This window comes from Poecile atricapillus, chromosome Z (assembly GCF_030490865.1).
Source record: "Poecile atricapillus isolate bPoeAtr1 chromosome Z, bPoeAtr1.hap1, whole genome shotgun sequence".
Lineage (NCBI taxonomy): Eukaryota > Metazoa > Chordata > Aves > Passeriformes > Paridae > Poecile > Poecile atricapillus.
This window is the reverse complement of record NC_081289.1, coordinates 3098332-3123027: the sequence shown is the minus strand read 5'-3', so window position 1 is coordinate 3123027 and position 24696 is coordinate 3098332. Positions and strand designations below refer to the sequence as shown.

The window sequence follows — 24696 nt, the reverse complement described above, 5'->3', positions numbered from 1 at the left end:
GAAAGAAAAAAATTACCTTTTCAGTTTTAGAGGAGCTTTTAACGCAGATCCCATCTCTGCCTATTTCTCAGGATCTGCCCTGCACCTGACAACAAGCACATTTTTTAAACCCAAGGACCATGTTCTTCTTATTTGCCTGTTCATTTTGCAGCCTTTAGGGTGCACTCCTGACCCACCATTTGTCCAAATCCCAAAGCCTTTTTTTTTTTTTTTGTACATTTTTGAGCACATACAGACAGTGTTACACAACATAAGTGTTTCCAGGGGCAGGTCCTGGATATTTTTGATGCAACAAAAGACCATGTTGGGGAGCATTTATGGAAACAAGCATCTCTAGTGGACAAATCATCCCGAGACACACCTGAATTGCCTTCAGAAGGCACAGCTGGATTCAAGGATAATGCAGCTTCAACCTTGAACACGCTAGTAAAGTATCTGGCCTTACCTTGGGTACCTCAGTGGGAGGAAAAAGCAGAAGAGTCACACTGTGACTTCCAATTTTTTCCTTCCTCCTCAAGTCCAGTCATCCCAGTTTGTCCAAATTGGAACCCATCCCCTTCCTGCTGCCACCCAGCCCCAAGACACAGAACCTTGGGTGTTATTCTCAAGTGGAGTCTTTATGGAAACCAAATCTCAGCCTGGCCTGTTCCCTTTCCTCTGCTGTTCATTTTGGATGCACATCTAAAAGTAGATGTTCCAGCAGCGCTGGAATTCCCATTGCCCAAAATAAAGGTTCACTCCCATTCCCTCCCCCTCCCACTCTCTGTTGGGCACTGAGACATCATGCTGAGTTGATTTTAATAAGCTGTTTGAATTCTCCTTGTGTCCTTGCAATGCTTTGTCACCAAACTGTCACCGGTGTCCGCTGAGAGCGCCTGGCCCGTGGCCAAGCGAGTCGTGAGACGCGCGTTATTTACCGGGCAGAAAAGGGAACTGCAACATGCAGAGCTGCAGGGATGCAAAGATTTGCTAAACAGGCACATCTGGTGGTGAGAAAACTTCCATCAGCAAGACCTGGGACCCAACAGGCAAATGAGAAATGAAGGATGTTGGTGCTTATGGAGTTTGAGCAGCTTTGCTTCACCTCTTGAAGGAAAAAGGGAGTTTTTTCTCTTTAGGGTATCCTGGTATTTTCGGGTTCCCAATGGATTTCAGCAATATTCAGTGCCAAAGGCTGGCTCTAAGACACACAACAGCTCAAATCAAGTGCATATGGGCATGGAACTCTCAAAAGTCACCCCAAATAAGCCATCACAGATCTCTGCACTCCTCAAAGGCATGGAAGTTACTACCGGCATTTTCCAAGATTCCCACCAAAAATCACTATTTCAGGCATTATTTGCAATTCAAAGCCAGCAGGTAACTTGAAATAGGTTTAGTCACCTTTGAAGGAACTTCAGGTTTACTGTGAGGGTGGGGAGGCCCTGGCACAGGGTGCCCAGAGCAGATGTGGCTGCCCCTGGATCCCTGGAAGTGCCCAAGGCCAGGGATTGGAGCACCCTGGGATAGTGGAAGTTGTCCCTGCCCATGGGATCATGGAATCATTAGTAGGAGAATACCTCTAGCAACATTAAGTCCAGGTCCACCACTAAACCATGTCCCTAAGCACCACATCTACACTCTGAACACTTCTCGATGCTATTTGTACCACAGCAGCCCCAGCTGAGAGGATCCCCCCATCCCTGACCACTCACTGCACAGTCTTGCCACCAAACACTGGAAAAATAGAGAGGAACTCCACCACAGCCAGTTCTTTAAACAGCACTTCACCCCTTCCATTTATAGCTGAGAAAAAAATCTTATATGATTTCTGTACAGTGACAAGGAAGATTATCTGTTTCTCCGCAGCTCTGTCTACCTTCCCAGACAGGGCTTCTTAGCATAAAAATTAACATGTTTTTGGATAGCTCCAGTGGCTGGGCACCTCTGCAGAGCACATCCCTCCTGCCTGTTTGCCGTGGATCTGTGTATTCCTCGAGGATCTCCAGAGTAAAACACGGCAAGGCTTCAGCCCAGCACTACAAAAAATATTTAATTAGAGCACTTCAAACCCAATGAAGCTCAGACAAACTCTCCCCAAACCTCCCAAATTACGAAGCACAGGAGGAAGCACCCTCAGTCTGGGTGAGGGACACCATCCCACCAGGCAGTTCAGGATAAAAATGAGGATATGTTTTTCATCAGGCCCCAGTGTCAAACAGAGAGGTTTTTGGGGGGAGATGGGTGGCATATCCCCAAAGGAGCCACAATGGGGAATCAGGGTGGCCTCACAAACTGCAAGTGAAAGACTTCATGGGTTTGTTTGGCAGTTCCAAGCCTAAAGGAACTGCTCTCTGCAATGTGGAATATTTGGGAAAGCCCTGGGGGTGGCAGTGGACTGAGCACAGGTAGCTGGAGAACAACAAATGCCAGATGACTGCGTGCATTGCTTAGAGAGTGGAAAAAAAAAGCAAACAAAAAAAAAAAAGCAAGGTTTGCTCAGGATCTCTCTGCGAAGGAAAGGGCAGGCATTGCAAGAATTCAGAAACAACATCCTTAGGTGGAGATGGGCCAGTTGTGGAAGGAGCTGAGCACGTAAACAGGCTCTGGAGCAGGAAGCTGGCAGGAGCGTGTGAAAGCTCTGGAGAGGGCTGGTGAGATTTCACATGCCTGCACATGGGGAATGGACCCAACCGGGCCACCCGGATTCCTGCAGGGCCCAAACCCTCTCGTGCTGCTCTGGGCAGAGCTGAGGGTGGCTCTCGGTCATGCAGGAGAGGTGTCAGGCTGGGAACAACGCCGGAGGTCAGGTGCACACTCGGGATCACAACCTGCACGTTTCTGTCACTCCCCATCAGCTCAGCAGTGGGGAGGGAGGAATTCCTGCACATCCACAGGTGGGTTTGCTACAGGCATCATCCTGCCTGGACCACCTGGAGATGAAGCTGCTGGAGGCACCTGAGCTTGGGGTTTGAGCCCCTGTAGCCCAGAGCAGCTGAGGCAGATGTTACAGCGGGACCTCACCCCCACAGAGCATCACCCTGTAAGGATAAAACCCCACTCACCCCATCCTCACCGGCTCTGCAGAGCTTCAGAGGGCTCTGGGTGCTGTGGTGGGTCCTTGGGGAGATGGCAAAGGGGCCACCCAGAGCAGCATCACAGATAAAAGGGAAAAATTTAGGGTACCTAAACCCCAACAGCTCCTCTGCTCTCACAGAACGATAAAACCCCCAGGATAATGGGGGCACAGCACAGCCAGGGGGATCCTCACTGTAAATTACCTCCTTCAGTCCCCAGAAACACCCCAAAACTCGTTCTGGTGGGTTTAGGCCTTTTAGAAGTGCAGATGGGGAGTCAAAACACATGGTTTAGAGGGAAAATAATAACCAAAGTGCTGCCCCAGCCTCCCTTGTAAATGCTGAGAGCAGATTTTTCCAGCCAGTCTCCCATCACCGGCATGAATGATCACCCTCCTCACAAACCTCTAGAGCAACTCCCTGGAATTAAATCAGTATATTGCATGGTTCCAGTTCCTTTCATCCAGGAATCTTCAAATGATTTACAAACAATCCTTTAATTAAGCCTCCCAAACAGCCCCCGGGGTAGTGTTACTGTGTCCGTGCGGGGAATCCAAGGCTTTGCACTGCTAAAATGGCAAAAAGGTTGCAAAAATCTTATCAAAGTTCCTCAGAGACAAAATATCGAACAAGAATCCCATCTGTTTTGATGCTGATTCTAAAACCCTCTGGTTAAACATTTTTCTTCTCCTCCTGGGGACGTGGCCCCAGTTGCCTCCTCCTGCCCGTGTCAGGATTAGTATTCAAATGGATAAAATGTTTTTTTTTTTTAAAATGCACATCTTTGACAGCTCGTCGACAAACACAAACTCCCAGTACCAGGGAGCTCTCAGTACCGGGGAGGTAGCCTGGGAATGCAGTTTAGGGAATGAGAAGCGGTGTTTTGGCAACAAGGATTTCAAACCCATCAGTCTGTGGTTTGCTTTGAGCCCGGTGCTTGATCTCCGGTAAAAGCCCTTCCTGCCCTTTTTTGCCCCCAGGACAGGTTTGAGCTGTGGCTCTTTTGAATCCCCTGAGAATAAAAAGTATTGTTTGTCTCTTCCTGATGTAATTTTGCTATCAGACCGCCTGTGGGAATACAAGATGCAATGTGGAGAAAGAATAAATAAAATAAAATATCCCATGAAGATGCTGTAATGGGTAACTCTGAGCCCCTCCCCGGCTGGTGGAATTTAAAGATGTTTTTTTGCCTAATGCTATACTTGCTGCATCTCTTGTACACGCTGGCTGTGCCTTGTCTGAGGCTCATTTCCTTCTGATTTAAGCAAGGATATAAAAGGGAATCTCTGCAGAACCAGGGGATTGGGAAGCACAAGCCTGGAAGTCAGTATTTCTAAGGAAATTGCTCTACCCCAGAGAGCTGCTTTTAAAAACTTCAGCGACCTTAGGCTGGTTCTGCTCTGCCCCACACACAGAAGTTGTCACCTTCCAAAAATGAGCTCTGAAATCCTTAACTCTCATTTCACATCTAATTTAAACACAGCAAATAATGCAGGCTCCATCCCAACCGTTATTTCCTAAGATACCCAAAATACTACAGCTTCATTTACAAACCAAACTTCTTCCCATTTAGGGAGGAAGGGAAATAAAAAGACAAATTTTAGGCTTTGAGGAACTCAGAGGATCAAAGCAGATACCAGTCTTGCAGTTAAGCAGTGCTGGGACTCTGAGCCCAAACACTCAACAAATAGGGATGCCTGTCTTGGCCCCTAAGGAACAAAATCCTGGCTCCAATACCCAGGGAGCAACATAAAAGCATCTCTAAGGAGCTTATTTCAAAATTTAAGAGCAGAAACAAATGGTGGAAAACATAGTTTTGAAGGATTTAATCAATTAATTTTTGAGAAAGATGTAACAGGATCACTTCAGAGTGTTACAGAGCCAGGTCCCCACACCATCCTCCCACTGAGAGCCCGTTTTGTCCCAACCCCAGTGTATTTACCACCTCATTTTGGAAAACAGAACAGAACCTCACGAGAAGGCAAAGTCAGCTAAACTCAGCTAAATTCTGGCCAGCACAAGAAAAATTGCATTAACAGCTCCTACTTTATGCCAGTGTTAATGATGCTCAGGGCTTCCTGAGTTTTAATGGGAAAAGAAATCTCTTTTAACGTCCATGTTGGCATCAGGAACAGATGTTTACACCTGCTCCCCCACCAAACCCCGTGAGTCCCAAGAGGAACAGGAAAAAAAAGGAGCAGGCAGGGATTTCAGCCAGACTTCTGGGAATTCACCCCAGAGTTAAATCCCCAGGGCCCTGCCTCCACTTGTGCTTTTACCTCCGGAGCATCCCCCAGCTTTTGTTACCTTGAATAAAAGCACATTCAGCTCCACAGAGGCTCTTCTGGGAGCCATGAGCTGGAGCAAGATTTTATTATTTTATTTTATTTTATTTTATTTTATTTTATTTTATTTTATTTTATTTTATTTTATTTTATTTTATTTTATTTTATTTTATTTTATTTTATTTTATTTTATTTTATTTTATTTTATTTTATTTTATTATTTCATTTCATTTCATTTCATTTCATTTCTTTTCATTTCATTTCATTTTCATTTTGCACCTCCTTTGCCTTCCCTGATTACAAGGAAGAAATGCCCCACTCCTCCCTACCTTTATTCACTCTGGAAAGCATCAGTGCATTTCCTTTCCCTGCTACTTTTCCGTGTGGTTCACGGCCACCTCTCCACAGAACACCCCACCAGAGAACCACAACTCCCACTCCATCACCCTGAACCTCACCCTGAACCCCAACACTACCGCAGGACCCCAGGAAGTGTTTCCACTCCCAAACCTCCCCAGCACGACACATCCCCAAGAGTCTCCAGCTTAACCTTTTCCCAACTCCCCCATCAACTTCCAGCAGGGAATTGCTGTCTCCAGCAGTATTCCCCACTCTGCTCACGCACCTCTGGCTCCCGTTCCGTGGGTGCAGCACCTGGACCACTGCAAGAACAGCCCCACCACGCCGAACCCAAAGTCCCCCCTCTCTGGAAGGGACCCCAAGAGCGGGGTGAGGAGCTCGGCGCTCTCCCAGGAGCCCGAACCCCGCGCGGGGGTTTGGGGAGCGGGATGCGGGAGGGAAGAGCCGGAGCCTCGGGCTCGTCCCTCCGCAGAACGAAGCAGCACTGCGGCTCCCGAGCCCCAAGTTGCGCTGCCGCACAAGGCTGGACGTGCCCGACAGAGCCGCGGTAAAGCCGCGCTCAGGCTCCGGGAGAGCGCCCGGCGTCCTCCGGCTGCTTTTCCGCCAAACTCGCCGCCAGAACCGGGAAAAGCGGAGCGCGGCGGGAAGGAGAGGGATGCTCGAAGCGGGCAAGAAGGCACGGAAAGCGAAGGGGCGGCACTCACCGAGCGGCAGCAGCAGCAGCGGCAGCAGCGGCAGCAGCCCCGCAGCCCGCATGGTGCCTCGGAGCGGCTCCCGGCGCGGCTCCCGGCGCTCTCTCCCGGCGGGGCGGGCGGGCGATGCCCTCCCTCCCCCGGCCCCGGCCCGGCCACGGCCCCGGCCACCGGCCCCCCCTTCTCCCGCTGCCGGGGGAGGCGCGGAACGGCCCCGGACCGCCCCCGCCTCCGCCCCCGGAGCGGGGGGAGAGCGCACGGATGGGGATGGGATGGGATGTGGGGATGGGAAGTGGGGATGGGATGGGGATGATGGGGGTGGGATGGGGATGATGGGGATGGGATGGATATGGGGATGGGGATGAGGATGGGGATATGGGAATGAGGATATGGAGATGGGATAGGGATGAGGATGATGGGGATGGGATGGGGATGATGGGGATGGGATGGAGATGGGGATATGGGGATATGGGCATATGGGGATATGGGGATACGTGGATATGGGGATATGGGGATATGGGGATATGGGGATATGGGGATATGGGGATATGGGGATGAGGATGATGGGGATGGGATGGGGATGAGGATGAGGATGAGGATGAGGATGAGGATGAGGATGAGGATGAGGATGAGGATGAGGATGAGGATGAGGATGAGGATGAGGATGAGGATGGGGATGGGATGGATATGGGGATGGGAATGGGAATGGGGATGGGGATGATGGGGGATGATGGGGATGATGGGGATGGGATAGAGATGGGGATGGGGATGGGATGAGGATGGGATGGGGATGGGATGGAATGGGATGGGATGGGATGGGATGGGATGGGATGGGATGGGATGGGATGGGATGGGATGGGATGGGATGGGATGGGGATAGAGAGGGCAGCAAGAAGCGAGGGATGCGCCTGTAGAGGGGATGGGTGGTTACTTGGGATGGGGGGTCTGGGGGAGATTTTGGCTTCTCAACTTCATGGAGGGGTTTAGGGGGTTTCACTGGAGATGGGAGGATGGAGAGGGTTTAAGGGGTTCATTAGGATGGAAGTATAGGAGAGGGGATTTGGGGTTCTGAACTTCCTGGAGGGATTTGGATGTTTTGTTGGAGTTGGGAGGCTGGAGAGAGTTTAGGGGTTTCATTGGAATTGGGAGGTTGGAGAGGGCTTAGGGATTTGTTAGGATAGGGGTTTGGGGGGATTTGGAGGTCTCAGCCGCATGGAAGGATTTGAGAGTTTTGTTGGGTTGGAAGGTTGGAGAAGATTTAGGGGTTTTACTGGTATTTGGGGTTCTCAACTGCATGGAGGGATTTGGGGGTTTTGTTTGAGTTGGAAAGGGGTTTAGGGGTTCATTGGAGAGCGGGTTTAGGGGGATTTGGTTGTTTGGAGTTAGGAGGTTGGAGAGGGTTTAGGGGTTTTGTTTGGATTGGGATTTGGGGTTGTCAGCTGCATGGCGAAGTTTGAGGATTTCACTGGGATGGAGATGTGGGGTTGGGATTTGGGGTTCTCAACTGCATGGGGACATTCAGGGGTTTTGTTAGAGTTGAAGAGCTGGGGATGATTTTGAGGTTTCATTGAGGTGGGGATTTGTGGAGGGGATTTGGGATTCTCAACTATGTGGGGAGATTTGGGGGTTACATTCTAATTAGGAGTGGATTTTGGATTTCCATTGGGATGTGGCCTTGGGGGGTGGTGGGATTCCTGACTGCATGGAGGGAGTTCAGAATATTCATCAGGACGAAGACTTTGGAAAGATTTGGGTTTTTTGACAGGGTAGGCCATTTGAGAGAGGATTTGTTATTCCCATCTGTGTGGGGAAGTTTGGGTTTTCATTGGATTTGGGATGTTGGGGAGAATTTGGCTGTTTTATTGGAATGAGAGGAGTGAGGATGATTTGGTATTTCAACCTACTTAGGAGTGATTTGGGGGGTTTCACTGGAGCTGAGGATGGATTTGGGGTTTTTATCATGGTGAACACTTGTGGCAGACTGGGAGTTTTAATCTGGATGGTTTGTAAATCGAATTTGGATTCCCACCCAGATGAATAAGGATTTAGGGCCTTTGGATGAGGACTTGGGGATCTCTTTGGTATTCCTACCTGCATGGCAAAAATGTGTGGGTTCTATCCAGGATGAGCATTTGGAGGTGGATTTGGGATTTTCATCTGGATGGGGGTTTAGAGTTTGATTTTGGATTTGCATCCAGGTGTGAGTTACTTGAGGATTTTTATCCAGATTTGGTTTATTTTGGAATTCTCATCAGGGTTGGGGTTTATTTGGAATTTTCATCTGGAGGTGGGATTAATTTGGGATCATCTTGGGATCACATATACCCATACACACCACACACACAGAGAAGAGGGAGGTGATGCTGAGCTCCTCAAACTCTCTGTTTATGTCACCAGTGCCCATAAAAAACTGCAAAAATATCCTGTGGCTCATTGCCTGGGAAATGGGGGTTTCCCCAGGGTATGTTGGGTCTCCTCTCTGACTGAGGGCTGTGGGGATAACAGATAAGAACAGAGCTCCCTTGGCAGCAACCTAAGGAAAACAGAACAGCCTGAAATCCATTTAAAAGTCAGTCTGGATTTGGTTTCACTGTGTGGTGTTTGTAACTAATAAGAGACAGAAGAAAAATTCTGTCTGGTTGGTCCCATCAGCAGATGTGGGATGTGCTGGTCCTTTGGCCTTGGGCAAAGAGGAGGGAGCCTCACCCCCTGAGCATCTAAATCCTTCTAGATTGCTGATGTGGGATGTAGGTTTTCTCCTAATTATCACAAAAGGCACCCTGGCACTTGCACAGGCAGTTTTGTGAGTTCTAAACAGACTTGTTGGATGGAACTCTCTTTTGTTACCTCAAACCTTGGCTGCTGGCAGTTACCACAGTGGCTGAAACAGCAGCATGGCCTCCACCTCTTGGAAAAAGGGATTCATCCAGAAACATGGAGCTAAGCCTCCATTTCCAGGAGGGCAGCAGGAAGGTCTCCCAGTATTCCCGCTGCTTTGCAGGGTAACAGGCGCATTCCCACTTGTGCCAGCTCCAAATCTGCCTCTGCTGCAGAGGGGATAATTACTGAGGGTGTCAGATCAAGGCTATGAATCATGAGCAGCTGATGGCAAAAAGAAAGGGATATTTGGCATGACTGCTTCAAAAGCTGGGTGTCTGGTAAAGGACATCCCAAACATCAGCTGAGGGAAAGATCAGGAGAAAACGCTAATTTGGGAAACTGGGAATTTTCTGGGGGTGTCAAAAAGGCATCGGTGTTTCCCAGAAAGATGGAAAAAGGCTTTGACACCCCAAGACATGCAGCAGTGCTAATTTATCATGAGTTTCCCAGCTCTGGGCAACCAAAATCACAAGACCAGGAAATTATGTAGAGGCTTTTGCTTTCAACTCCAAACATGAATGTCTCAGAGGTGAAGGGAAACCCTTTGGAGAATGGCCTGCACATCTGTCTGAGAAGTGGGAGCCAAAAATAAGAATTTACTTTAAAATTTATTATTGACATTATGATTTTTTAAAACCTCCTGGGCTTAAGTGAGTCAAGTGTGTTTTTTAATCCTGACATTGATGTGGGTTCACATTTACCTGGGTCTGTGTGTTCCAGCCAAATATTTATGCAAGGCTGTGAAAGAACAGCACAGGGAGTCAGTGGTTTCAAGGTATGCGAGTCAGCTGGGCTGAAACCCTCCCAGGAGGAGGAAGACTCCACATGACACAAGATTTCCTTGTTGAGGAAACCTCAAAATATTTTTGTGATTCCCCAAAGGGTACAGACACCCCATTTCTTCTGCAATTTATAAGTAAACTGGGAAAAGGAGAAGAAAACATAAAGTAGGAGTTGCTCTTGTGCTTCACAGTGCTGGGATAAATTCCCCAAGGTAGTTTTATCTTCTCTGCACCTTGTAATTCCTTCTTGGCTGAGCTCAGATTTGTCACAACATTTGACTGACGTCTCCAGGCAGCCTGGCAATATTTACCTCTTCTCACAGAAAATGAAGGAGGGAAGCCTGTGCAGCTTGAAAATCCTCGGGCTGGGATCCAGCTTGGGATCATTTAACTGGCCAGTAATCCGATTTTATTGAATGTCGTCACCTATCTCCTTGTGCAACTGGGCACAAAGTAATAATGTTTGGAATTCAGATTTGGGGTTAAGGTGGGGAACATGAAGGGCTGATACCTCTGACGTGAGCAACAGTGTGAACAGCAGCCCGTGGACTCCTGGGCTGAAGATCACTAGAGGCTATTTCAGGAAGGAAAGCAAAAATAAAAAAAAAAAAACACCAAAGCCAAACTACTCTTCTTTCATCAAGGGACAAAAATACCTGAGGTCTGATGTTTGTATTTGTATTTCAGAAGATGGGGAGTCAGAAGTGTCACGTGGGAGTCTGTTCCTTAGCCTGGACCTGACGCAGAAGAAGGAAACAAAATGCAGCTTGCCTCAGGAGCAGGAATTGTCTTGAGGAAGCCAAGAGGCGCCTGGGATACAATGCCAGCTGATTTTCCTGAGCTTCTGTGAGTGAAGAGGCAAAAATCCTATTGGTATTAGACAAAGACTTATAAACTTCAGGTTCAGCCCTCAGTTGTGAAATAATCTCCCCATCTCATCTTATTTTGAGGACTTCTGTTCTTCCACTTTTCTCTGCACTTGACCACTCAAACAGGTGCAATTTCTGATTCTCTCGGGTTTAACTTTCCAAGAGAAAAAGTGAGGAACCTCATTTTCAGCAAGCTGCCAGAGTTCCTGCTGGTGCCTGCTGCAGTGTTTAATCATCCTCTTGGTAAAGAAATGCTTCCTCATGTCTAGTCTGAGCCTCTCCTGACAGTTTTGAACCATTCCAACGTGTCCTGTCACTGGATATCAGGGAACAGAGCTCATCACCTTCCTCTCCACTTCCCCTCATCAGGAAGGCGTAGACAGCAGTACAGACAACTCTTTTTCCAAGGCCACAGTGAGTGGATGACTCCTGCTCCAAAATCCCTTGTGTTCATCCTCCCCACAAACTCCTGCAGAGGTCTGTGGGCTGTGAAGGACCAGTGGAAGACTTCTAAAAGAAATTTGGGATGAATTGCACCATTTTTCTGGACAAGGGATCAGCAGTACTTCCTTCTAGATGGAGCAGGTAAATTCCTTGAAGTCCCAGTCTGGATTCAGTGGGAATTTCCCAAGATGACCCCTGAGTGCAGCACACCTCTTCAACCTAAATAAATATCTTCTGCCACTCTCCAAACACCAACTCCACATCTCTTTGGAGTGGCTTTGCCACCGCCTCTTCCCTCTGACAAAGATCTGCCCCAAAAAAAGCCTGGAAGTTACCAGGGCAACCTGCAAAAGTCCGGCAGCTTGGATCTTTGTTTAGGGCTGCAGCAGCCCTGAGGAATTCACTATTTGTTTTAGAGATAAAAGCTGCAACTTCCACACATTCTTCTTCAATTTCACTCTCCATTAAGTGCATTGCCCTGTCATAACAAAGCTCGTTGAATTATTAAAGATGAGGGGAATTTTTCGGAGCCTGGAGTGGGGAAGGGGATGGGAGGGAGCTTGTGGTTTGTCTTTGTGGATCCCCTCCATGGAGCATTTAGGATTTGGGCTTTGTGAGGGCACCTGGGGGACAGTAAGGGCTGGGACTGAGGGCCAGAGGGTTGGGTTGGGTTGGGTCAGGCAGCCTTGAGCAAACCCCTGTTTGTTTGTCTCTCTGTCCTGGACTGTGTTTGAGTTGCTGTCCTTGTGCATTTCTAGACATGGATAAAAACCGAAGAGGAAAGAAGGGGTTAAATGAAAGCCTCATGTCCCAGAGTAGTGGTTGATCCCTCCAGTTCCTCCAGCACTCTAAAAACCTTATTCTCTCTTCCCCACTCCAAGGTGCACTGTGGGACTGGTGCTCCCAGTTTGCCTTGTGAGCAGTTTCCTTCATGCCTGGTGCAAGCCATGGGGTGCTGAGACATGAACCAGCTCAGGAGGTTTCCTTCCACCCCCAAACCCCTCCCTGGGCAGAGCTGGTGTGAATCCTGTGTCACCCCAGCGCCCCCAGTCCTTATGCTGGTGTTTGTTTGTGGTAAATTAAGGTGAGAAAGGTGCTTTTGGAAAGGGGAATTCATTTCTGTAGTGGGAAATCAAGCTAGGCCAGATGAGTCACTTCTTGCATTCAGCTGAGGTGAACCCCACTCCTAAGTCTCATTTCTAATGCTCCAGTTCAGATTTTAAAATGTAATTTTCCCTTCCAGTTCCTCAGTTTCCCAACACAAGCTCCAAGTTACAAGCTCGCATCTCAACAGGATTAACACCATGGTCATGGGCTGGGTCTATGAAAGGTTTTGATGTTTACAGAAAGATCATGCAGTGGAAATAATAAACGTTATTATTTCCATGAACTAAACCTTTGTACAGATAAACACATTTTCTCTTTTTCTTCCTTAACAGTGAGGGGTTTTTAAACACTTTATGTGGAGCTCTCCTATTTAAAGATAAGGCTGAAAACAAACTGGGAGCTAATTGAAACACTGCCTCCCTTTTATTTCCCTGCTTCCATGTTTCAGTGAAGACTAATTTGAGGGACATTCACCCAGTCAGTGGAAATGCGTCACTCTCATCAGCAGTAATGGGAATTACAGAAGGACATGGGTTGCAAGGTTGACAAGGATGGAGCTAAATTTCCTTGCTGGGCAAGCTCAGAGACAGGAGAATTCCTGCTTGCATCAAAACCTGTGGACAAAGTACTCTTCAGGAGAGAACAGCCAAAGCTCTCTCCCTCTCCAGCCGTGAAAGAACAGCAATAAATAGGCAGGGGATAAAGAAAATGGGGTGATGTAGTAGGGGAAATCTCCTTCCAGCCAGTTCCTCACCATTCCTGCAGTTCTGTGCAGGTACCCACACCAGCAGCACCCCCAGCATGACAAGTTTTGTGTGGTGTTTGAAAATAAAAGACAGCTCAGAGCTTTCCAAGCAGCTGGGAAAGGAAAGACTGTGAAGGTGTGAGATCCTGTCATCATCTCCCCTCTGCTGGTGCTGGGACTCCCAGCAAAGTGCTGACCTTGGGGAAGGTTTATGGTGGTTTCCCTGCTGCAGTTGGGTACTGGTGATCTGTGATGGCTTAAACTTCTTCCCTGGCACTCAGATCTAGGATAAGTTAGGCAGGAGTTATTAACCCAAATCACCCCAAATGTGGAGTCCCTGTTGATTCAGCTTAAGCCAAACCTACTGCCCAGGCACGGGGAAATTGTTGCCAGGAGACCTTGTGCAAACACTTCACCTCCTTGAGATCAAACCAGCCTGGAGGAGAATGACTGCAGCCCCTACCAGTGAAAAGAAATTCTCCTTTTAGCCTGGGACACTGGAATGAGATGGGATTTATCAGAGCTAATGAATATTACCATTCATTCTTGTGGTTCAGACTGATCTAAGAAAGCTCAAATGGATTCAAAAGCTGCCTTTTGCTCAGAGCTGTGCAAACAGGCATGGAGAGCATTCCTGTCCCAGCACAGCATAAAGCCACAACCTCTTGGCTGTGTTAAGGATGTTAATGAGGCACCTGGGGAGCTGACATTTTGTGAAGGACAATTAGCAGCATTCACAACCTTCCACCTTGGTATTTTACATCAGATACATCCCTGCTTCGTGCCTCAGCTCTCTGCTACCTTCAGGAGGAGGGATTCAGCTCACTGATGCAGGAGGTGGTGGCAGGGGAGTTGCTTTGTCCTAAAAATGTCAGTTTTGGCTCTCAGGTTGAGCATCCTGAAGGAGGGAGATCTGCAAGGGCGCTCTGACACCAGTCAGACGCACACCCCCACTTGCCCCTGCTCTGCCATGTGATGGGCTGCAACTCTACTAAGACAATAAAAAAGAGCTAAAAGCCAGAATGGAAAGGAAAAGAAGAAAATTAATAAACAAATCCCCAGCAATCTGTGGTTTGTGACCTGGTCTCCTCTCTCCAGGGTGGTTGGTGGGAAAGCTGAGTGTCCAGGAGAACACTCCAGATGTGGTCTGCGTTTCACTTTGCTGAGATTAACAATAAAAGGAAATTCTGGGAAGAACAGGGGGCTGGGCTGGACCTGCTCCTGTAAGAAACATGGTGGGAAGGCCTCTGTTGTGGGGAGAGCTTTTCTGAATTTCTGGGACTGAAGGAAGTTGTCATTATGTCGCTGCATCCTGTGTGTGAGAAAGAGCTGAAGAGAACATCTGCAAAAGATGCAAAAGGATCATACAAGGCTTTGACCTCTCTCTCCAGGTTGAACCTGATTGGTTTTCCTGCTAGCAAATGGCAAATCCACTCAGAGAAAACCTGCAATTCCTTCCCCACCAGGCTTCCAAACAGCTAGAGCTCAACACAACACCAGCAGTGACCACGCTGGAGAGGCATCATGGCTCTGATGATGGATCAGGATTATGGGTTTGGCAAATCAGGCATGGGGGATGAGGAAGGTGTGCTTTCCATGCTTTGTCTGATGGACCTACTCCAGGATCAGAGCTGGATCCCAAACCTGCCAAGAGCAGGGTGGAACTGGAATCTATATCATCGATCTCTGTCTGTACACTTGATCTCTATCCAATGTATCTTGGTCTGAATCAGAGGGAAGGTTTAGTCTCAGTCCATACCCAATTATTAAATGCTCTGTGTCCACTGTAAAGTTCCTGTGGCTTCTGGGTCACCAGCAGCTGGACTTTTTCAAGTGTGCCTCCCCATTTAGGGTCTCTCCAGTCACTGGAGAAGATGGAGATGTTTTCCTCCATTGCCCTGGGCGGGATGAACAGAGAGAGATTAACATGGATATTCACTTTTTCCTCTGGGAAATGGGAGATGAGGTACAGTTACCCCCTCACGACCCAGAAGGCAGTGCCATACTAACTTCCCTCATACTTGGAAATATTTAGGTTCCTAAGTCAAGAAGGAAAATGTGAAATCTGTAATATTTCTGTATTTACAAGCCTCTGGACAGTGAACTCAAGCATTGAGATGACCAGTCATGGCCATCCATGGGCAGCAGCCATGCTGATGATACCCTGGAGCACCCAGGGTGGAAGGAGCAGGGTGGGCTCACAAGGGATCAGCACCAGGGAGAGTCAGGTAACCTTGGAAGAACTCCCAGCCCTTTTGTCTCCAAGATCTTGAGAACAAAATTAATTCCTGCCCAGACTGAAGGAATATGGTTAGTTAACGTATAAGGTTTCATTCATCTGGATCCATGCAAGCTTCTCGCTTCAGATCGTGGAAAAACCTCTCTGAAGCAAGGACTGCAAACACAACTGCTGTCCCGTGAGAATCTTCCCTGCAGGAAGAGCCTCACCTCCTTCAAAGCCACTGAATTCACAGAGTAGATGACAAACCCAGATGTTGACTCCTAATGCTGCTTTTCAAGATGCTGGGTTAAAGAACAGGTTGATGTTGTAACATTGTAGTTAACACCCTGAATTACAAAAAAAAAAAAAACCCATTTTCTCCAAAAAGAGTCTGTTTGTCCTCTTCAAACAGTTTTCTCTTTCATGTGTCTGCATGTGATGGGATTACAGAATAGTATTTAGTCCTGCACATAGGAGGGCAAACATGGAAAACAGGAAATATTATGGCCATTTGCTACAGATAACAAACCAAAATATGGTAGGCCTGACCTCACCATCAAGACTGAGTGGGGGGGTTCCCAACTTAGCTGTCCTTTTTGAGGACTGAACCTCAGATGAGTGAGAACCAGAAAGCCAAACTTCAGTGACCAGCCCAGGCTGGGATCTCTCTTTTCCTATTTTTATGTGACATCACTGAGTTTGCCTGATTTGCTTCCCCAGATCCTATGGCTCCAGGCAGGGTTGGGCTGCTCAATCTTCATTAACAACACAGGATAATAACAGAAAATAGTGAGAAAGAAAATGGAAGCCTGAAACCTCCTCTGGTGCATTAGTCATGAAGAGCTCCCTCTCCAGTGTGCAGTGGGTTTGATATAAAACATTTGTTTGTCAATGAATGAGAGAAATTCTTGCTACAAGGTGCTTGTGCATGTTCTGGAAGTGGTAAACAGAGGAATCCAGAGCAGAAAGAGGAGTAGGGAAGGAGAGGAGGAGAAGGTGGTGCAGAGCTCCTGTTTCCCTGAGGTCACTCCTGGCAGGACACAGAGGCACAAGACAGCACGTATTCAGGAATAAATGAACTTCTTCCTCCTTGACTGTTGTCATCTCTTATTTACTGGCCAAAAGCTGCTCTCCTGGCACTGCACATGTCCCACCACACCTCCCTGTGCTGAAGAACAGCTCTCCCTATATTTAGCATTCCCCATCTCCCATTGTGTAGCTGCAAACACATCCCACCGCTGCTCCATGGGCACGCCCAAGGTGGGGCTTGGTGATTCCTGGTGGGGACACTCCCTATTTTTAGCTATCAGATGATGTGTGGATGTGTGTCAGTTCCTCGTAATTCTTTCCAGGAAACAGATCTGGACACAGTTTACAGCTCCCCATGATGTAAAATCCTGCACACTTTCTCCTCTTGGTGCCAGCGGGGTGGAGGAGGAGAGAAGGATTGGAGATGTGTCCCACAGGTGGGCTGGGTGGGATAAGGTGAGATGATTCCTTCAGGGAAAATCAATCCAGGCAGTGCTCTGAAGGCTCAGTGAGAACAGAAGGCTCTGGGGAGACCTTGTTGTGTCCTTTCAATACAGAAAAAAGATGGGGACAAACTTTTTCGCAGAACCTTCTTTGATAAGGGGTGATGGCTTTAAACAAAAAGGGTCAATTCAGATTAGCTCTAAGAAAGAAATTTTTTACAATAAGGGTGGAAAAATACTGGCACAGGTTTCCCAGAGAGGTGGCAGGTGCCTCATTCCTGGAAACATTCAGGGTCAGGCTTGGAGGAGCCTGGTCTGGAAGGTGTCCTGCTCATTGCAGGGGACTTCCAAAGATCCCTTCCAACCCAAACTATTCTCTGATTCTATGACTTAATGCTTGAACCTCATAATATTAGGCAGATTCATCTTCTCATGGGATGATGGTGACTACAGGAAAGCCTCTTGGGGGAATTCTTCCTGACAGCCACCAAAAATCATCAGTTTGAACCTCAGGAGTGAGGCCATCCTGCCACCGGGGACTTTCTGGCCTCTTCTGCTGGACACTGTCAAAAACATGGGTGAGTTGGCACATGGGCAGAATCCAATCTGATGTGACTGATACAATTCCTGGAGAGACTGTCCTACTGTCCTTATTCAGAGGCTGCAGTGGATTCATTAAATGTTTAAAGCTGGGGAACAAGGGACAGGAATGCGTGGCTGATTTTCCCAGAGGATTTGTGATGCTGGTTGTGCTCTGCTCAGACTGTTCGGGGGTGATCTGGCAAAGGGGGTGAATAGCGAAACCAGCAGAGATTTATGCTACTGAAAACTCACCATGAAAATTTGCTGAAGGATATTTTTCCTAGTCTGCAGGAAGTGAGCAGGAAAAGGGACAGCCTATGTTTGATGCTGAAAAGTGAAAAAGATTGTACATGGAAAAAAAAGCAGCCTGAGCATAGAGGGGCCCCAAATTAGCCATTTCCAGGGTGTCATCTTTGGGTCCCTGGAAAGAGTGAAATGTCATCACTGCACTCAGCCAGACCCAAAAAGGCCAAATAGGAGCTTAGAGTTTGTATGAGAAGAATATTGTTAAAAAACCCCACTGTGGCCTGGAGTAAATCACCTGGGCTCTGACTCCTTGTGTGGTGGGTACAATGCTGATCCCCCACCTCAGGAGGATACAACAGTGCTGGAAAAGCACCAGGAACGATTCTAGGCCCTGAATGGCTTCTGTGGAAGAATAGGCTGGGTCCCCACTGTGTGAGCAGGAGAGCAGCCCCCGGGTCACAGCATTTGCTCCTTCCCCTAACTCCAGCAGCTGGGCAGCATCCCTCAGCCAAGAGCCAGGAAGGGCTCAGGTGTGCCTCAGCATGCTGTGGAGACCAGAAACAGGAAAAAAGCTGAAAAAGTTTCATGGAGGATGAGTCTACTGGCGGCTGATGAACATGGTGCTCTGGGCCACCACCTGTTGCTGCAATTCTCATTCTGCTCTCTAAGAATTTTCCTCCATTCCCACTCTTCCCCTTTATCCACCCCCGGTTATTTTGGGAACCTGGTGGTGGCTCAGACCAGGCTTTGCTGTGTGGTGGCTGTTATTCCCTGAGGAATGCGACCAGCTGGGATCTGACAGTGAAAAGAAGCACTGTAGAATCGTGTCAAAAGAAGAGCCAGGGGAGCCCCATCAAACAGCAATTATGAAGTGAAACCAGCCAAAAAAACGAAGGGCTTGAGCCCCCAGGGATGTACAGAGAGATCTGCCTTCCTACGGGGATCAAAGGATTCAGGGATACCCAGTGAGATGGCAGGGAGAACCCAGAGTTCCCTTGAGAACGATTTCTCCCTCAAAACCCCAACGAATTTGTAGGTTTTTTTTCTTGGAAACCTTCTAAGGAAGGGGATAAAGAGGCTCTCAGTTCTGGGAGCGCAATCCCTTCTCTGCTGGAGGGGGCAGGAGGCTTAATGCAGCCCGGCATCCCTCCCTTTCAGTTCAGCCCCCAGACACAAAGGCAGAAAAATGCCAGGAATTTCCCAGCGCCCTCCCCAGACCTGCTCCCATCTCCCTTTCCCCCTCTCGCCACCTCCTCCGGCTGGGAGGGAGGAATACTAATAACAAAGTAGGGATATTTAATAGGCCTTTGCCTGGTCACTTTGGGATTGAATGCTGAAAGGGATGGACGTGACGAACCATAAGGAATGAAGCTTCTTCAAGTCCCATTTCTTGATTTTGCTGCTTTTGTTGCTTTTTCCTTTCCCCAATTTCTCCCCCCTTTCTACTCAGGGCTGAAAAAATTCCTCTCGGCCCCTCGCCTCTGTTTCTTTCCCTTGGAGTCAGGCTGCAGCTCTAATCACTGCTGGGTGATTAGCATGTGAAGGGAGAGAGGAAAACAAAATCTTTATTGCTGGCTGGTGGAGCCGGAGCAGCTGTCTGGATGGATGCTGGCTCCTGTGTGATCCTCCCCACCGCCTCTGATCCCTTCCATTGTGCATGTTTTCCTGTAAGAACAGGCAAGGAAGGGCAGAAAAAGGGATGGGGACGAAAGTCAGGGCAGGTGGGCTGTGTTTCGTGGGGAAAAACAGAATATAATTTCTTTTTTCAGCTTTGAATTTGGAAAGAGTAGGGGGGGACAGGGACTTCAGTGCTGTGTGGAGGGGACGACAGCAGGAATGAAAGGATAATTTGTAGTGCCGACCTCAGTGGGAGAGGGAGGCACAACACAGAGCCCTTTGATGAGTCCAGGCCGGGGATGGAGGAGGTGGATTGAGCTGGAGGCTGGGAAGGGAGAAAAGGCAAATGCCAGGAGTTAGGTGGTGGTGGTGGGGACAGTGGGATGGGGATCCAGCCTGTGCAAGGCATCACTGTCCCCTGTGAGGGAAATCCTGGCCAGCAGAAGATGAAGGGCTGGCAGGTGGACAGGATGCTTTTCGCTCATCCTCCCCAATGCCCCGATGAGCGATGGAGCTGCAGAGCTCCGTAAGGAGTCTGCAGCAGCCTGGTGCAGTAATTACAGCCCCAGGTTGGACAGTGACTGCGAAGGGACGTGCTACTGGAGTGGAAAACAGTATCTGTTATTTGTTAGGAGGCTGTGATGGGAAGGCCGGTGCCTCTGGGCGGGTATTCCCTGCAAGCTCCAGAGCTCAGCCCCTCCTCCCCTCGCTCCAGGTGTTTCCTCTTCTGAGCTCGATAATGAAATCTGTGAGCCCGAGCCAGTTTATATTTAGTTTCCACCATCGCTGGCAGGGGTCTGCTGGTGTTTAACAAACAGCAGCAAAACACCTCTGGTGGATTTCCAGTCCCTAAGGCTTAGGAGCTGCCTCTCTGGGGGCAGGAGATGGGGTTTGAGGGATGGGAACACTGGCAGCACACTGCTGGTAGTGCCACTAGCCACTGCTTTGGACCACAGAGCCGTGAGATCCAGACCAGTTTTGTTTTGGGAACTGTCTCTGGCTGTGCAAGCTAATCCCATATAATGTCTGGTATTCCTGACCTGTCTCTGCTCCCTCAGTGAGGAAGCTCTTACTCAGTGCAGGTATCCTCCACCTTCCATGAGACTTGATCCCCAAGCTGAGCTTTGCTTTGGTCTCCTGTCCATAGGTGGGATTCAGCTGCCTGGTCATGGATTTATTGGATCATCTGGGTTGTCTCTGTGAGGTGTCTGATACATCTGTAAGTTTTCTATATCCCACAGGGAGGACTCTCAGGCACAGGATGGGGCTCCTGGGATGTCCTGTGTAGGGCCAGGAGTTGGACTTGGATGATCCTAGGGGATCCCTTCCATCTCAGGATGTTTTATGACATCCTAGAGCACCTCAGCTGCTGTCAGAGCTCGGATGGGTTGAGTTTCTGTTTACTTCCACGGGAGTTTAAACACCCAGCTCAAAAGGATGGAATCACAGAATGAATCACAGAATGAGTGGTTTGGGTTGGAAGGGAGCCTTAACACCACCCAATTCCAACCCCCTGCCACAGGCAGGGACACCTTCCAGTATCCCAAATTGCTCCAAACTCCATCCATCCTGGCCTTGGACACTTCCAGGGATCCAGGGACAGCCACAGCTTCTCTGGGCACCCTGTGCCAGGGCCTGCCCACCCTCACAGGGAAGAATTCCTTCTTAAAATCCAACCTAAACCTGTCCTCTGTCTGTTTAAAGACATCACCCCAAACATATTTTGTGTCATGAGCAGAATTTTAGGGCACATTTTGATTCCAGTCACAGGAAGCACTTATCTACTGGCATCCTGTCGGATATCTTGAACTCACCAGCCAGTCAGAGAGAGAGGAAACTTCTGAGAACTAGATCATTGCATCTGCTCTTAAATCATCTCCTTGTGGCTGGGTAACTCACTGTCATTGAGGACTTTCTCTCCAGGCTTAAATTAGAAACATCACTGAAATTAATGGACACCAGACAAGGAAATCTTGATATTCCCAGAGTATCTGTGGCACTGAAAGTCATCTTGAGTGATGGAGATGAACTATGGCAAATAAGGTTAATATTCAAAGCCTCCTGCTGAGGAAAGTTAATGCCTCATAGTTTCAGTTTTGTCATTGTGGATCCTAAACCAAAAGGCGGTTGGGTCAGGAAGTTGGTCACTGCTGATTAGGTGAGAGCTGCAATGTGCTTCAAAAGTCATTCAGTGTGTGTTTGGTGCAATGAGGGCGTGATACCTGTTATTGATATCATATATATTTATTCACAGAAAGAAAATTCCAGTCATGAGGGAAAAAATTCCGTGTTTTGCCAATGTATCTACATAACTATGTGTCCACTTGCACTGGACACTTATTTTAATGGAATAACAAAAATCATGGAATGGCTTGAGTTGGAAAGATCATCCAGTTCCACTCCCTGCCATGGGCAGGGACACCTTCCACTGGATCAAGTTGCTCCAAGCCCCAGCCAACCTGGCCTTGGACACTTTCAGGGATGGGGAATACAAAATTTCCCTGGACAGCCTGTTCTACTGTCTCACCACCCTCACAGTAAAGATCTTTTTCTTAATTTATAATCTGAACCCACTCTCAGTTTGAAGCCATTCCCCTTTGTTCTGTTGCTCGATAATTTCGTAAAACTCCCTTTCCCTCTTTTTTCTAGGCTGCCTTCAGCTGCTCAAGGGTCACATTCCAGATGTCTATCAGTCCATCTGAGCACCTAAATGACACCATGTTTGGTTTTCACAGCCAAACAGAACATCACATTTTGGATTCTGAACTGCTTGCAAGCAAAGCTACCACCCCCAAAGCTTCAAACCTGTCAAAACTCATCCAGCTGACCTTTGGAATCATAAACCAAAGAGTTTGGGTAGTAAATTCCATATTTCTATTTCATATTTCATATGAGAATTTCATATGAGAATTTCATATTTCATATGAAGTTTCATATTTCAGTAAATTCTTCCTGGCTAGGAAGAACTGCCCAGGTTAGAGTTGAGGCAGCACTGTTTGTGCAGGGGGACTGCAGAGATCACTGGAGACACCTCCCTGGGCATTCCTCCTCCAAAGGTCCTGCTGTGCACACAGAAGTCAGCACAAAGTGTTACAGCAGGTGGCCTCCTGAACCTGCAATGGGGAGAGTGCCCAGGCATCATTCTGAAATAGCGCTGGAATTGAGATATTTCATCTCGTAGTAAGTTCCAGCACGTCAGTTATCCTGGGCTGTCGGGACCTTTGATTTTTTTCCTTCAGCCACAGCTAACAGCTCCTGTGTCACCATCTGTCCTGCAGCCTGGAAGTGCAGTGGAGTGCACAATTGTTTATCCTCAAGGAGCTTTCCGTGGGTTTGAGGCCATCATACAAAGCCAGTCGAGATGTATTTTTGGCAGCAGCAGTGACGTTTGACGGAACATCCTTCTTGACAATTTCTATAGATATTTCCATTTAAAATAAACTTCTGTTTAGCCAGGATTTTGATTCTGTGCTCCCATGCTCTTGAGAATTTAAGAACATAAGGAAATGCATTGTTAAGTGAAACCTTTGTTTTAGTGGAGCTACTTGAAAGAAGTTTCAAACTAAGAGGCAGTCGCTGGAGATTTCTTTTTTAATAAATTGAAAAATTGTCTTTCCTAGGACAAGAGTATGTGAAAATTAAAGGGACACACTGATCACTGAGACTGGGTCTACACTTCCACAAATTCCTATTCAAGAAATTAAAGAAAATTCACATCATGAGAAGGAAATGAGTGATAGCTGCTTATGTAAAGCACTCTTTGCAAGGAGAACCTCTTGGGATATTCAGAAGCAAGGAGACAAAGCCAGAATGAACCTTGCACAGCCAATGTGGCTGAAAGGTGGGGGTCAAAAGAGGAGTTTTGGGGTAGGCTGATGAAATAATAATCACAGCAGCATGGCAAATAAAGCCAAGTGAGTTCAAAATTCAGAGGAATCAAGGCAAAATGTATTCCACACATTCCCATGATCCCACACTGTGCATTAATGGTTGAGGGAAACATCCAGAGTGATCCACAAAGATTTCTTTATCCCAGAAGGTGAAGGTGGGAAGTCTTACAAGGAATATTGTTGGTTGATGTGGAGCTGAGGAGCTCCATAGGTTCAGCTCTCCTGCTGTGGTGGGGTTGGGGCAAGGCCCTGCTTTTTCTGTAAATTTGCAATGGTGACATTTAGTCTTCAGGTAACCGGAATCCTTCCCAATTTGCTGAACTGGAGTTGGAGAAGCACAGTAAAACTGCCAGGGTATCCCTGCCCATTCCAGGGGGCTTGGAACGAGATAGTCTTTGATTTTCCTTCCAGCCCAAATCAACCCATGGTTCTAGGTGAGGGAAATGGAGGATCTGAGGGCAAAAATTCAGGCCTGGCTGAAGGAGCTGCTGTGCTGCCCTGGCACAGGGAAGTTGACTTTGTGCCAGCAGCTGCAGGAAGCTCAGAGGGTGTGATCAGCACCACATTCCTGTGCCAAGCATTGTTGGCAAGCACTGCAGCGACCTGGCTGTTTGCTGGAATGAACAGTGAGCCATCAGGTGGAGACAGCTGAGCCCATGGGCCTCGGAGTTTCTTTGTGAACGTCCCAAAGCTCATCCCACCTCGTTATCTCTGTGCTAATGCATGAGGCAGGGACTGGGTCTGCACTATGTGCAAGGGGGATGTGAAAAGTGATCGAGAGTCAGCTTCAGAGCAAGAATCTACATTTCTGTTTGCAAAAAGGTAAAGCAAATAGTCACTGGTGTTGTGCTTCCTGCAGGCAAATAGCACGATGTCTCTGTGTCTCTCCTCTGCACCAGTCTAGGGAGTGAAAGTGAGAGCAGACACCATCTTTTCATAGAACCAGAGAATGTTTTGGATTGGAAGGGACCCTAAAAATCACCTTGTAGACCTAAAATATCATCTAATAATCTTTTCCCAAATATCTGATTGTATCTTCCCCCTGTAGTGCTGCAGACTAAGATTTTCCCCCACAAGGGGTAAATATTTTAAAGTATTCATTCAGACTCTTCTGTTTCCAAAAGGCACCAAGGGGAGATTTGACCATGATTTATTATCATTCAGGGATTGGGGACATGGGCTGGTGACACCACCATGACATTTCTGCTCTCCAGACAGATTTGCAATGTAAAATTTGGATTCCTAACTTTGATCCCAGAGCTCTGGCTCGGCTGCTTAAAAATGTATGTGGAGGTAACCAGGCCAGGCACAAACTTATTTTGGTGAACCTGAAGCATTTCCTGAAAGCCACTTGACCTTTGCAGCTGAGTTGGGATGTGATAATTGGTCCAACTTTCCTCTTGGGATGCAGAGCAGACATGGAAAACAGCTTTTCAGCACTTGCACAA

At 47.9% G+C, this 24696-nt stretch overlaps 1 protein-coding gene across 1 annotated transcript in view; it reads right to left on the bottom strand.

The window, feature by feature from the left end:
- The window catches only part of LOC131573506 (podocalyxin-like), a 42813-nt gene extending 36236 nt beyond the window's left edge, over nt 1–6577 (bottom strand). The window contains exon 1 of the mRNA XM_058827516.1: nt 6406–6577. Coding sequence (XP_058683499.1) covers nt 6406–6457 — 52 coding nt within the window. The 5' untranslated portion in view covers nt 6458–6577. The remainder of the gene's footprint in view (nt 1–6405) is intronic.
- Nucleotides 6578–24696: the final 18119 nt, after the last annotated feature.